Genomic DNA, 15,529 nt, shown 5'->3' on the forward strand with positions numbered 1-15,529 from the left:
AGGGGGCTGGCTTCCCTGTGTCCCTGAGCAGGGCTGGATGGGGCTCACCGGCTAGGGAACTCGGCAAGCCGCTCCCCTCTGCCCCAGGTGACCCCGCTCAAGTTAGTCTTTGAACTCAACTTTCGTCCCGCTTATGGGTGGGGGGCTGAGAACTCTGCAAAGGATACACAGTCCTCTGTGTCCTATAGGAGTAATACGGGCTTTAACCATTAAAAGCCAGTGCTCTGGCCAGGGCTGCATCAAACTAGCTTTTATTACAATTGGCTGCCCTTGTAACAAAACAAGCCTAATGCAGTGCCTAGGAAATCTTTCCCCCCTACTGCACTTTGTCGATGAGAAAACAACAATGTATGTTCTCAGTAGTACATTTTTATGTTACAAAAGGACAGCAAGCCACTCCATCCGTGACTGACATTTCTTAAACTAATGTGTTGCATTTCTTGCCATTTACATCTTGTGCTCACTAACCAGATTAAACTTCTAGGAGAAAGTTTATCTGAATATATTTGGTGGCTAGGTGTATGTAATAACATTGATCATGTCACTGACCTTTAAAAATGTATTCAAATGTTCTTTGAACGTTCCTGCTTCGTTTTAATAATATAAAGTGTGGACCCATGCTCTGTCATTTTTAGCTATTAAATGGGATTTATTGGAAATCAAAAGACATGAAAATAGGGCTTTGTTTTCTGCCTTGTTTCAGTCCTGGGTAATGCTAATTAACAATGGGGTTTTCACTGATGACTACCAATAATGGACAATAAAAAGGTTAATTTTAATAGCAATTAATTAGCTCAGCATATTTTCAACTGAGGATATTGCTCAAAAATAGAGGGAATGTGTTTATTGCTAAAAGTACCTGTGCTTGGGTTTATTGTAACAGTGAGTTTGACATTAAAGAGATTAAAAATCCATTTAATTTCCATTGTTAATTCCTCTATTTCATTGTACTATTTAACATTCCTTTAAGCAAGATGGGGTTTAAAGAAATGACATATTGAAATGAAAGCATTTCTGAGTTCTTTCCAGTCTAGCTAACAATCAAAGTGCTCCCAAGACTCCAAGAGGAGTAATGGTGCTCCATTTACAAAGATTTTTTGCTCAAACAACCAGACAGCAGCCAAAAAAAGTCGGAGTATTTAAAATGCCCACATTTTGCCAGTTCTAGTGATCTAAGGCATGCTACTGTTGCTCTGAATACCGGCATGTTATACTGAGACTAAATTGCAATTTTTTTCATTTTAAACAAGTTTTTTTTAAAGTATTTGTCTTAGAAAATGTCCTGTGAGATCTGAACACATTGAGGGGAAAAATGATAACGAACTTTTGTTCCTAAAATGAAATTTTATTTCTTGTTCCCAAGAAGAAATTTAAATTCTATTTTGCTATTGTGTAAAGAGCACCCTTTAAAAGTTACATTATGCTTTTGAATGTTCTCAGATGCATTTTAAATTATTTAGAATGAGGTTATACACTACCAGCCAGAGGTCAATGATGAGTAGACAGAGTGGTTGTATGGTTTTGAATGGGGAGGGTAGATAGTCATGCTTCTGGTGTTGCTTTGGGGACTGGGAGTGGAAGAAATAGCATAAGAGAGAAAAACCATACATAATAGATCAAATCATCCATATTATCAGCCCCTTGTTATAGAATCCCAAGTCAGAAAGAATAGATGTTTAAAAAGTGTTATTGATCAGTACATGACTTAAAATGATTACTTTGTAGCTTGTATAAGCATTTTGTTTAGTTTCTTTAAGGAGAATTTGAAAAACAGTATTTTAAGGTGAACTTGGGTTGTTTTTTCTCAGTGCTTCTCCATTCCTCTAAATTGTCCTTAATTTTTTAATTTACATGTACAGTAAATATTTCTGCTTTGAAAATGCATCACTGAAACCTTGTGAAATTTGGGTCCAGCATTCAATTTTTGACAAGTCATCTTCAGATGACTTATCTAAAGAGGTCAAATGACTTGAACATATTTTTAAAAGTTTATATAATTGTTTAAATCGCCAACAGTGAATTACTTTTCAAACTTTCATAAGGAAAACCAATACTGAGACTGTTTAAAGAAACCCACATGAATAACACTGTAAATTATTCCCAACCGTCCTTTTAATGGGACAATAATTTTCTTTATTGTGGTTCACAAGTTTATTAGTTTATTGTTCCAGATTGGATTTTTTTTAAAAAAAAGACCCATGTTAATTACAATTTGATCAGTTTCCTCTTTTCACTCTAAGGAGACTGACCATCTTGAAAAAGTCAGACAAAAGGCAAATAGAATTTGCGTTCTGGCACCATGAGTGCAGGTTTCAGGGCCAGGCATACTTGATGACTATGCTCCATGCTAACAGGGTGTTGATATTAAAGAGCTGCCTGAATAAAGACTGGCATGTCATTTGCATATTGTACCTTCAGCATAAAGCTGCAGAATGCAGGGGTTATTAAAACAGGTTTCAAGGAAACGGTAAGAGTTAACTCCTGAACAATCAATTTTATGGAGTCCCAAAATAAGAGGAGATGGGGGATGAATTAATTTGGGGTGAAATCCTGAACCTACTGAAATAAATGGGAATGCACATTAAAGGGTTAACATATATTCAAGGTTCAGATTACTCTTACCATGGCAAAGCTAAGGCATTACAACCAACATTCATACTTCCTTCTTTACATACAAAAGATCTGATTCTGTCCATGGAAAAGATTCTAAACAAACTATTTCTCTTGTGAAAGAGGGTTTTAAGTATTTAGACTGCTTACACTTTGCAAGTTCTTTGCTTTGCAATCAGAGAAGGACTTCATAAGATGTAATACCCACTTTTCACCTTTTATGAAAGGGAATGTGGTCCATTTTCCACAAATGAAGCAATTTAATCTCAAGCCTAAAATGTTTCCACCAAACAAAGATCTGTATAGACTTTTTTTTGCTGTTGTTTTGTTTTGTCTTGTCTTGTTTTCTGGCAGCTGTCGATTTTTATATGTTGGTTGAAATCATATTGGAGACCTTCATCTTAAGTAGTCCCAGAGGATTTCAGTCTTAAGTCTTTTCACATTTTCTTCCCAGCAGCTCAACATTCTGCCCTTTGAAGGATTTTTCTTTCCTTTTTGCTGGCAAAGATGAGGAAAAAATGGAGATTGGAGGACTTTCGATTTATCTTTTCCTGTGTGCTCTGGCTCCTTTTCATAGATGGAGGTAAATCGGAACAAGTAAAACGTAAGTAAACTTCAAAAGAATAATGCATCTATCATATTAAACTAAATGTGGGTTTTCCTGTTGTCTATCAATTGTGTGTGTCAAATAAAATTTTTATATGTAATAGAACTTTAACAACAGTTTTGCATTAAAATGAGCCTAACACAGAAAATATGTGTCTGCTTGTTTTCATTTAGTAAAATCAAATCAAAATAAATTGTGGTCTATTTCCCTAAAACTATACAGTTTTCATCACATCATAAAGAACATAACACATCAAGCTGCCAGATCTGTTTTACTTCAAATGTCCTGCATACAGAGTGTGCTTAATTGCATTTTAGTGACCTCTATAAACATCTAACAGATTATCTGGATTTTGTCCCATCCATAAGTCTATTGTGCTGAGGTTTTCAGCCAGTGTAAACCTCCTCCAAGGCAGACCTGTTGTGTTCCAAAAAACGAATGAACTGGGTTAGAGATGAAATAGTCTTTGAGAAAATTAAGGATCCAGGCACTGTCAAAAATTGGTGCGATATATAGAAAGGAACATAAACAAGACAAAGGAAATATTTCTAGAAACCAAATGATCCATGGGAGATGTTAATACATTTCAGAAAGAGTGAGTGACAGCAGAAGGAGTAACTAACAGCACACTCCAGTATCTATAGGAAGACTATGGTCTTGCTAGGAGACACCTAGTGCCTTTCTCTACCTGCATGTGCAGCTCTTTCGGCCTGTGTCTGAGCTCAGTGCTTGCACTTCAAGGAGTCGTCACAGACAGAGTGTCAAATCTTTCCAACCCAGCTTCTTGTCCTAAGCAAGGGGATGCAGCAAAAAATCAACTGAATTGGTCCAAAGAAGGCAGTCTCTGCTCTCCTGAGCTTATTCACAAGAAAGACCTGTGCAAATTAGCCTTGCCCAGAGCAGAGGCAGCACAGGAAAATTCAGCAACTTCAGCTCATTACTTTTTCAGACACTAAGCGTCATTCACCATGCAGCTGTCTGAAGTGAAAGCAGATCACTTTACACATGCTACCAGTAATCCCTGCATCTTGCTACCTGCTTTTAGCAGACTGAATGCTAAGGGACATTCCACTCTCATTCTAACATTTGGGAGACAAGTATTTGTGTGTTGTTAGGAGATGTGTTTTTAAGAAGGGTGATAATTTATCATGAAGCTTGACATTAAACGTTTACCAAAGCAGCATCACATAAGTAGATAGCTAAATTGTACCAGTTGTGTTTGCTGTTAGTTGCAAGTGGAAAACTATACTTGTGAAATTAGAGGCCTTTGCTGAGAAATAGGCCTCTAAAGATATCCTGCACACTGCTGCATAGATAAGATCAAGACACTGTATCAAATAACATGACATGCTCCTGTTTGATCTGGTTCTTAAACTATGGAAATATAGAACATGCACATTTCCTCATTCTGTCCTTCAACACTTCTGCTGTCCTGAGCAGAGACTGCTGCCATGCCTTTGAGATGGGAACATTTTATTTACTATGAAATAGGCTGAGGGACTAAGCGCTTTCATTTGTGACTTACAAAGGATTTGAACCCAAGTCTCTAGGATATGAAAGGCTGGTGAATCAACCCAGTCTGAAAGCTACCACATCAGAAACCTGGTGGGTTTCTTGGCTAGAAACTGGTATCCAATATGAAGGCATTCATTTTTAAATTGGGATCTCAAAGAAAAGGAAAAAGTAGAATTCTTTATGAACTTCTTTGCACCTTAAACAAACACAGCTACCTGAGGTTTACATAGAGTCCTAATTGAGATACCACAGCTACCACTGCTTTCCTGCACTGAAAGGGATTATTAATTCATCGCTCTTTCTATTCCATATTATTTTAACAGATTCAGAGACATACTGTGTGTTTCAAGATAAGAAGTACCGTGTAGGAGAAAGATGGCATCCCTACCTAGAACCCTATGGACTCGTTTACTGTGTTAACTGTCTTTGCTCAGAGGTAGGTCAATTCAGGCTTAGCTCTTGTGACTCCTAGCATGTTCTTAACTGAGTACAAGTCCTTACATTGTATTTACACGGCAGTGGGGCCCAATCCTGCTCTCCTATAGTGTCCAGCTCCCATTGGCTTCCACAGCAACTGCAGAGTGAAAAGGTATTCCACAGCTGGGATCCCCTGCCTCAACAGAGAAGGGCAATATTGGCAAAAATACATAGACCATGCATGCCTTTTACAGTGATGGAACAGGCAAGAGACTCCTTAACTAGGCATCAGCCTTACATATTCTTTGCATTAAATCTTGACTAATATGAATCCTGCATCCACATATGGTCCTCACCGTTTTGGATGGAAGATTAGACTGAACCCAAGATTGTGTTGAGATCTAAATGCAACACCAACCTCTCCAGTAAGGCATTCCTACAGTAAGGAAATCTCCCTCAGAGCACTGGGGGAATTAGGCTGGGATGCTACAACTTATAAAAATCTAGGAAAAGGCAGGGAGAACGAAGGAGGAGAAAAGAAGGGGTTGGGGAGTTGGGAGAATTGGCTTTGACATAAAAGGATGAGCCCTTCTGGGCATGATTAGGCTCCCTTCAATTGGTGATTGATGTTTAGATACCACAGTGATAGACACTTAGCAACATGACAGTTAGCTGGGGTGGGGGAGAGGAGTACATCAGAGGGCAGAATTTGTCCCTTAAAGTGCTTTATAGTCATTTTAAACACAAAACCCACTATGGTTCAGGGATTTGAATCACTACCACGTGACACTCCAGATGTTGTGTTTGGTCTGCTATCTTTAGTGCTCAATAAATTCTTTTTGACCATTTATCCCCCTGCAAGTATAAAACACTGGACCCTGTGCAGCACTTATCCTAAAGAATCTGCTACTTCACTTTCATGCACACATACAAACAGTAGCACACAAGCTTGGCAGTGGTGTATATCTTCTCCTTCTGCTGCTCAGAAACATATCGAAAAGGGGGGAAAAGTATCTTTTTTAAAGTTATAGGGTTTCAGGGCATGATCAGGTCCCCTTCAGTTGGTGATTGATGTTTAGATACCACAGTGATAGACCCCTTGGCAACATGACAGATAGCTTGGGGGGGCATATCGGAGGGCAGAATTTCTCCCTGAGTGCTCTAAAAGGACTATACAGAAAACCCACCACGGTTCAGGGATTTGAATCACTAACACATGTAACACTCCAGAGTTTTAAAGTTATGAGGATTTTCCATTCACTTTTGCTAACCCTCCATGAATGTTTAAAAATCCTTCTGAATCAATGAATGGTAAAATGCTCATTAAACTGCTTAAAGGGTGGTGCCTTCCCAATTGTGGGGATTGGGGGAAATTAATTTGAGACTTTAGGTGTCTGAAGAGAAATCATAAATCAGTGATTTTTAGGAAAAAGTTAGACGAGCTGGAGGAAAAGGAAATCATGTGGAATGCAAACAGCGTATGAGCCTCATAGATATTAACATTAAAGGAGAACTGCCATGTTCCATGCAAACCCATTCATCATAAGATTCATGTGGGGAAAATCCTGTTTCCACAAACACACATGGATTGAATGACAACAGAACTGGTGCAAAGGGATATGGGAGGGTGGAAGTAGGATAGAAGACCATGTCCACCCTATGAAGGAGGCTACGCACGATCTTTCATGAGGTGGTTACAACATTCCTGACACGGCCGCATAGAGGGTAGGTGCACCACCAAGCAGAGCCCAGAAGTGGCTCCCTGCATCTCAGTGGATCCAGGACTACATGGATCCACCAGCCAATTCCCTGCTCCCCCTCTTTGCAGGGGTGCAAAAGTAGCTGTGGAGTAGAAGCACAGCCACTCTGCAGCCTGGATGGGAGGATTTCCTGTGGACATCCCCAGTGCTCATCCATTTACTCCAGCTTCATGCTTGGACAAAGATTTAGCTCAAAGAAATGCCACCTGAATGTTGACCTATAGTGAGAAGGCTCTTATTTTAAGGGGGAAAATACAGCAGTAAATTAGTAGTAATTGGTATTTCATGTTTTACAGTGATTGCATGTTCCTGTTTAAAAGCAAAAGCTTACGGGTTCAAAGTAAAGCAGAGTACCTAAAGAGAAGTCATTATCTCCCACAAGGCAGGGTCAGGTCGAGTTAGAATTGCACACAGACTGTTAGGTTCAGTTAAGCGAAGTGTTTATAAACAGCCAGATCATTATTCTACTCTGAAAAGTGACTCTATAAACAGGGCACCTTCTTACTCAATAGAGCTGCTTCCTGTGTGTGTTCAGAGTCAAATCTGCAGCCGTCAGTGTCTAAAAAGTTTACTACTTTTTAAGCAGTGCAGACACAGCTAAGAAAGAGGGAGCTGAATTCTATTATTCCTTGTTTATCATAATCAGAATTGCTTACTACGTTCTAATCAGTTACAACAGTGTAAACCCGCTGAAGGCAATGGTGTCGCTGAGGATAGCACTTGGCCTGCAGAACATATTATGTTAATGATGCACAAGAAGGAAAGACTCTAGCTTGGTTTTCAGAGCTCAGGTTGAGTTTGAATGGCTGGTAATTCAAAAAAACCCACCATTTTGGGTCAATTTTTTGTTGATGTAAATAGGCAAAAATCTCCATTGAAGCCAATGGAGGTAGGCTCATTTACATCAGCAGAGAATTTAACATTTATACTGCAGCAATGCCTCTGAACCAATCGGTGTGGGGTCCCATCACGCAAGGCACTGTGCAGACCTATAGTAAATGACAGTCGCTGTGCCCCAAAGAGTTTACAACAAAGAGACTGGCCTGTTTTTTGCAACCCCAGCACATCCAATCTGGAATCACTGAGACACAAAGTTTTAGAGTCATTTTTCAGAGTGGAATTGCACTTTATGATGATGACAAGGAATGTTTCTGTATAGTGATGGGACCATATCAAGGCATGCTAATGTATGTGTTGGAGCCCAATCGAATGGAAACTGATTGGCTGGACCAGTCTCATAGTATTCTGTTGGCCCATGTGAAGTTGAAATGGATTTATTTCACGCTACTCCAGAAACTACAATCATTCACAAACATAGCACAGCATCAATGTTCATGTTGAAGAGTCTTTCTTATTTACAAACATTAACAGCTTTCATAGCTAAATTAAGGGTATGAATTAAAGATGGGAAGTGGAAATCTGAAATAGATAGTGTTTTCTTGAGTAACATGGATAGTCTTTTCTGGTGTAACATAGATGGTTTAGAGACATCAGAGACTGAATATTCCCTGTGCTTTAATTATAAATCAAACCTAGATATGGTCAAACAGAATATTACATTAATTATGAATAATTAACCCTATTCCCAAATCCTGCTCATATTTCTTAGAAAAATAACTATTTACCAACTGGTTTTCTTTGCCTATTGGGGAATCAATACAATGAGAACAGAGGACTCTCTGCAGGTTTAGTGGAAGAATTAAAAATTACAGACTCTATGATCTCTTTTGCTCTCAAATGAATCCTCAACAGGAGGTGCCTCAGAGACCTGTCATTCGTTATATATCCCTTAGCCTTGGAAAAGCAGTTTCTAATTACAATTTGGCTCAAAAGACACTTGAATACACAAGTGAAAATTGTTGAGATCCCATTTCTAGATGCTCCCTTTGATTTGAAAGCATTTATGCTATTTTGTGGATTTATTCCACATTCTAATTTCAGTTACTACAGTGTAAATCTGGAATCAGTGGAGTGACCCCAGGCTTACACTGGTGTAACTGAGATCAGAATCTGGCCCATAACAGTCTTCACCATAATACCTAAATGCAGAATAGAGGGCACAATACCCAATCCATGCATTTAATTGTTGCATTCCTTCCCCAGAATGGGAACGTATTATGCAGCAGAATAAGATGTCCAAGCCTACACTGCCCTACTCCAGTGCACATGCCACAGCTGTGCTGCCCACGGTGTCCAGGTAATGAACGTTTGCAGAACCATAATTTGCTCTTGAACGTACTCCATTATTCTAGGCTATAGGAAGCAGGGTATTGCCCTGACTAGGAAACTGATGAAAAGCTTTCATGCAGAAAACCCCAGTATACACTCCTTTTATAATAGGAGGGAGGCTTGTTCTATGTTATAATAAGCCCTAGTATTTCCTACAGTGGTTTCTTCTGGGATTTCGTTGTAATGCTTAGCATGACAGTGGTGTCAAGATTTATTTTTTAAAATGGTCACTTACAGATTGTACAGCATTACTAAGTAGTTGTTCCAAAACGCTATGACCAAGGTGCAATTGTGTAACATCACTGCACAATTGGAGTCCTACATCTCATATCCTAGTATAGCTTGTAATTAAGGACTGCTATAAATCACAGAAGCAGAGCTGTTGACATTTGTGACGATATAAATCTGATTAGTTACTGTATAGTAAATTCTTGCAGACTGTACATTTATTAGACGTTCATTGTTAAGAGCCACTGTATGAAGGAGGTTACGCAGAACCTTTCATGCGGCTGTTACAACGTTCCCGACATGGCCTAAAGGCTGGTAGGTTTGACTGGATTTTTCCCCTAAGCTTGTCTCTTAATGGTACCCCTCGTTTCCAGCTATAAAAGGCTATTTATGCAGCACTGTAGAAAGGGTGTTTATTTGGCTCTCTCCAGAGAGAGTTTTGTTGTCTGAGGAAAGAACCGTTCCACTACTGAAACATGTGAGCAGAGGGTGGTATGTGAGAGGAGGGCTGTGAACTTGGGCGTCAGTCTGCTACGCATTAGGGCTAGGAGAATATTTGAAGTGCCTGCCACAATGCAAGCATAACACACTGAGCAGTGTGTTATGTTCGCCCTCTGTGCCCAACATGGGCGGTGGGTATCCAAGGCCAGGGGAGGCTAAGCTTCGCCTATCCCAGGCCTGTGGCCATGCTCATGCTCTGTCCCAAGGCCCTGCCCTCGCTCCTCCTCTCCCCCGAAGCTGGTGGGGACTCAGCTCAGCTTGGGTCTCGGGCCGGTGGCGACTCAGGCTGGTGGCCCATGGCAGCTGGGGTGGGGTCAGGCCAGGAGCCCGGGGAGCTCTAGCCAACCAGCACAGCTGGGCTGGGCCTGCTGGGGCTCCTCCAGCCGCAGGGAGGCAGGTTTAGGGCTCCTCCGGCCACGGGGGCTTGGGGCTCCAGCAGATGGGGGTGTGTGCTTGGGCAGAAGGGGTGGGGTCGGGGGGCCAGCCTCCCCAAAAGGGGGGTTCACCCGCCACACATGGTGCCCAGAGGATACGAGTCTGTTACAGCTCTCAGCTAGGGAGCATGGCTCCAATAGCAGCTCATGGTTTTAGCTCTGGAGGTCCCTGGCTCAATCCTTTGTGTCAGTCAAGATTGCAACTGTCACACAAACTCAGCTGATTAATTTGGCTAAATCTATCTCCTAATCTCTCCTGCTCAGCAATGCAGGGCTGCTCTCTCCAGGAAGTTTTCCAATGCTCTGTCCTGGCTACATTTGTATCCCAAGCAACAAGGCTTTCACCACTCAATTTGTGAGATTACATTCCACTGTGCAATAGACTTTGGGTCCTCACAAACGAGGCCATGCAACAGGCCTTACCTGAATACCCGCAAGCAGAAAGTTGAAGTCCTGACATAGAACTTCCCGGTGCACAAGGGTGGAATAATGACAGCAGGGCTGCAGACACTCAGGAGTAAGTCAGGAAACTAACAGCAGCCACCTGGTAGTCAGAGCGGGAGGAGCCTCTAGGGAGGCAGGACTCCATGGTCAGTTGCTAGGGTGAAGCACACACAGATTTTTTTGATTGCTTTCCTGCAATGACATGTGCATCCTAAACCTCAAGGATCCAGCCTTGGGGAGAAAAACCTTGCATGGAGACAGCACTCTTATTGTTAGCTGCTGCTGCAGGTTGTAGTTCGGTTGTTTCCTACGATGATAGGAAACTCCAGTGATTACTCTATGGTCCAAATAAATCTTGTTGCTTGGAAGTGCCAGAGCTTTTGCCATTGGCCATTCATTTGAATTACCATCTTAAATGTCTGTAAGATTCAATCATGTGTTTCTCATCAGAGCTTCCCAAACTGCAGTTTGGAAATGGGTCGTACTTGAGTCATGTCACTTCAGACTCTTCCTCCCGCTGCTCCACAAGCACTGTATAGTGCCATCCCCCAAATACATGCCTACTTATGTAATGAACAGAGGTAATGCCAGGAGGTGAGAACTTTAATTGGAAACTGGTACTTCATAGCTACCCCGGGAGAGAGGCTGTTGAGGGGGATCCCTCTGAGGGAAGTTGGCAATGCTATCCTTTTGGAATTAAGATCTCCCCCAGCCACAGCACTATGGTTCCTGCTGGCACCAAAAGGTGCAGTTTCCACCCCACACTCTCCCCTTGCCAAGATGAATTTTACCAATTGTCAAATGCACATACATATGATGTATCTTCTAATTTTCTTCAGTGTTTCCCAGCTGCTGCCATAGGTTCATGGCAAGCCTTTCCATAATCTTTTCATGTTTGTCGTCCTTTGAAGCTTAGTCTTCATTTTGCTGGTAAATCCAGGGTCTGTGTCTTTCATACACAGAGATTTTTCTCCCTTTACAGCTCTGTGAACCATGTGCTTTATTACCTGAGTTAGATTATGCTGATACTACAAGGGTCTTCCAGAAAGCTGAGATCACTTTTCAGCTGGTGCCACACAATGGAAATTTCTGTGGTCTGTGCATGTTCATGAGCCCAGGTACTGAAGGATAGATGTCCGCATCTAAAAAGGCATCAAAACAACTAGCACCCTAAACTGGCAAACTAAAATGACTGAAGAATTAGCTGACAATGGGCCATGGAATCTGAACTCCTTACATGCACCTAAAGCTTGTCCATCCAGATCAGGACGGAGGTACTTTTGCAGGATGGGATAGGGGACCTTTGCACTGCAACTGTTTGATCAGGATGAGTTCCATTAATAATTAGAGAACTTTAGTCTGCAGGCCTGTCTGAATGGTACCGTTCATGGAAACACAGTGCCCTGATTAGTTTTTGAGGCATGTAGATGAATCCCACAGTCATGACATTACTATGGACAACATTTATAAATGTAACTAAATTTAAAATATAAACTATACATTTTCTACATTGAGCAATGTGCCTGAGTCATTCCAATATGGAGCATTCAAAGTAAGGTTTAAGATGATAAAGTGAATATTTGAATACGAGGTGTCGCAAATTTACAATAGGAGTAAAAATGCACACTTCAAAAAAATGTACACTTCACTGTTTAGAAAGGGTTTCCGTATTCCACTTGCTGCTTTGATCTTCAGATATGTTTTGCTGGGTATTCCAACATATTGGCATCAGCCCATCTGGCTCCATCATTTTTTAAGCTTACTGCCCAGATACACACACGGGCTTCCAGGAACTTTCATGATTAGTAACACATTTATGTTCAGACTCCTGTGGTGTTATGATTTTTCAGCATGTATCGAATTCAATCTGTTTCTTTTCTCATTTAATTTTTTATTCAGATATTGAAATAGCTGTAACAGAAAATGCAAGGCAGTGGTATACAAATAATCTAACACAAGAAGAGGTTTCTTGCAAGTCATGTGTAGTCATATTAGAATGTCAGAGATTCAATCCTGCAAACTGCTGAGAGCTCTCACCTCTCATTGACTTGCATATTATGTATAAATATAGGGGCACGTGTATATTACAATGCATATTGCATTGGATTAGAACAGGGGTTCTCAATCTGGTGGTCATGAAAAGCTTTCAGGGGCCACCACCACCCTGCACCTCCCATACTGTTAAATGGGAGAGGCGCAGTTATATCCTGGCTAGGAAGAATAGAGATTCAGGGAGTTACAGTCTAAAAAGTTTGAGAGCCACTGGATTAGACCACCACTTCCAAGAGTAAATGACTTACCTGAGGAACATTGAAATCTAAACTGAGGGGGAAACAAATTAGGGGCCTAGATTCTATTGAAGTCAAGAAGAGTTTTAATGAACTTTAATGGGAACAAGGTCAGGCCTACACAGAGAGGTTAGGAAGAAAGGGGGGGGAAAAAACAGGAAATAGTAATAGCAAGGCTGCTGACCTACCATCAAACGGACACTGCTGGTGCAAGAGTGATTGGTTTCTCCCATATAGAGTGTACCTTTATTGACTGACAAGGCACTGTATGAAATTGTAGTAGGAATAAATCTCAACTTCTTAGTTCCTTCCTTGAAGATTTCAAGTGGACTAGAAGAAAAATACTCTGCACCAAATTCTTGATGAACACAAAGAGTACAGGATCTTCTCTATGATGAAACAAACCTGAGTCAGTAACATGGATCCAAACACTGAGAACTTTGTGGGAATTTGGATCCAAAATTCATGGCTTGCTTTTGAAACCCCAGATCCAAACAACCCAGTCTGCGTGGCAGTCTACATCTAGACCTGCAATTTGCACTGCAGTCCATGCATATCCCCTGCTAGCAATGAGTTTTCCCATGTTTAACTCACCAAGATGAAGAGTAGAATATACCCAATTCTAAAGGAACTTTATCACTAGGAGTTCTTATATCTCCCATGTAACTAGACTGTCTACACTTACCATGGATCGACGCTGCGGCGATCGATCCACCAGGGGTCGATTTAGCGGGTCTAGTGAAGATCCGCTAAATTGGCCGCAGATCGCTCTCCCGTCGACTCCGGAACTCCACTGGAACGAGAAGCATAAGGTAAGTCAACAGGAGAGTTTCTCCCATCGGCCCAGCGTGGTGTAGACACTACATAAGTCAATCTAAGCTACATCAACTCCAGCTACTTATTCACATTGCTAGAGTTGCTTAACTTAGGTCAACTTAACCCCATAGTGTAGATCTGCCCTCAGTGTGGTCATAGTCAGTAGAAAATAATATCGATATAGTGCCTTCTCACTGGTGCATTTCTGGCATATAGCCGTTCTAGCCAGGCAGGCAGGGAAATTGGCCAAGTGACCCATACTACCACAGCGGAAAGAGTGAGGAACCAGCAACTTTTGCTGTGGAGCAGGAGTAGGTAGCACCATATGACTCTGGGTGATGGAAGCAGGAGGAGCAGATGCTGGTTTAAGTGTAGACAAAAAGTTAGCTGCAGTCTGAGACACTGAGCCCCTTGCAGTCAGAGCCCTCTGAAATGTCTCCCTCTTAGTGATCATGGCATCAAAAGTTAGAGTTCTAGCATCTTCACCTAGTAACCATTTGCCCAGATGGTTATTGGCTATGCCAATCACAAACATCCCTCAGCATGATCATCATAACATCCCCAAATTCACAGTCCTGGGCCACCTGCCACAAACAGCATGCAAACTCAGATATGGTTTCATTGGGCTGCCGGCGAGCTTTAAAAAATGTTTTCCTCTAGCAGAACAGAATCTGCAGTGCTGAAATACTCATTGAGGCACTGCACAGCTGCATCAAAAGGAGAACGTGGGCTCCGGGAGGCCACCATAAACATCTACGCCATCATGGCCTAAGCAGTTCTTCAGCGTGGGAGAGTTGCAGGATCTGTACATTTGTGTGCTGCGGTACACAGGTTCACAATGATGGGAGGCCTGAAGTGCACACTGTAAATGTGGAGCTGCATGAGACTACCTTAACTAGGGACCCTGATGTTTCCTTAGCATAATTAAGTACTAGAAATGTCCATACGGGGTATGGAAGGTGGTCTTCCATGCATCTCCTTTCTGGATCCGTACCAAGTTGTATGCTCCACAGAGGGCAAGTTTCAGGAAGATCTTGACAGAGCAAAGCCTCTCAGAGTTAATTGATTTGGGGTAGGGATACCAGTTGCAAACAGTGACCTTATTTAGCATCCTGTAGTCCACTCAGAGCAGTAGCGATCCATGCTTTTTTACAAAGAAGATCAGTGTCCCAGCTGGAGAGGTGGATGGATATATGAACCCCTTTCAAAGGTTCTCTTGAAGGTAGCTCTGGAGGGCCTATAGCTTGGGCTCAGAGGTTAGATGTGGTCAAGGGAAACCTCTGTTCCCAGTGGAAGATCAATGGGGCAGTCATAACTGCGATGGGGCAGCAAGATATCTGCTTTTGTCTTGTCAAACATGTCAAGGAAGTCTTGGTACCTGACTGGTATCACAGGGGCTGTACAATGAGACATGGAAGATGCTGCAGTCACAGCCAAATTTATTCAATAGTGGAATCTGGTTGCCGGGGGGGGGGGGGGTGTCAAGAGCAGGGGCGGCAGGTGGTGTGGCTTTCACTTGCAGGACTGTAATCTATGCCTGCAGATTCTATACAGCACCCACTATCTCTGAGAGGGAGACATTGGTCTCGTTGGGATCTCTGCTCACAGAACTGATCCCCTATTTCCCTGAATGATTCCTTCCTTTGAAATAGGCTGCTCAAACTCTCAGGAGACTGGGTT

At 41.8% G+C, this 15,529-nt stretch overlaps 1 protein-coding gene across 4 annotated transcripts in view; it reads left to right on the plus strand.

Moving 5' to 3' along the window:
• The first annotated feature begins 3,117 nt into the window (after window positions 1–3,117).
• CHRDL1 (chordin like 1) overlaps window positions 3,118–15,529 on the plus strand; it is a 48,525-nt gene continuing 36,113 nt past the window's right edge. For all 4 annotated transcript variants that reach the window (XM_077826769.1, XM_077826770.1, XM_077826771.1 and 1 more), the window contains exons 1-3: window positions 3,118–3,214; window positions 5,056–5,168; window positions 9,013–9,106. In XM_077826769.1, coding sequence (XP_077682895.1) covers window positions 3,118–3,214; window positions 5,056–5,168; window positions 9,013–9,106 — 304 coding nt within the window. The remainder of the gene's footprint in view (window positions 3,215–5,055; window positions 5,169–9,012; window positions 9,107–15,529) is intronic.

The sequence above is a fragment of the Eretmochelys imbricata genome, chromosome 9 (assembly GCF_965152235.1).
Source record: "Eretmochelys imbricata isolate rEreImb1 chromosome 9, rEreImb1.hap1, whole genome shotgun sequence".
NCBI classification, from domain to species: domain Eukaryota; kingdom Metazoa; phylum Chordata; order Testudines; family Cheloniidae; genus Eretmochelys; species Eretmochelys imbricata.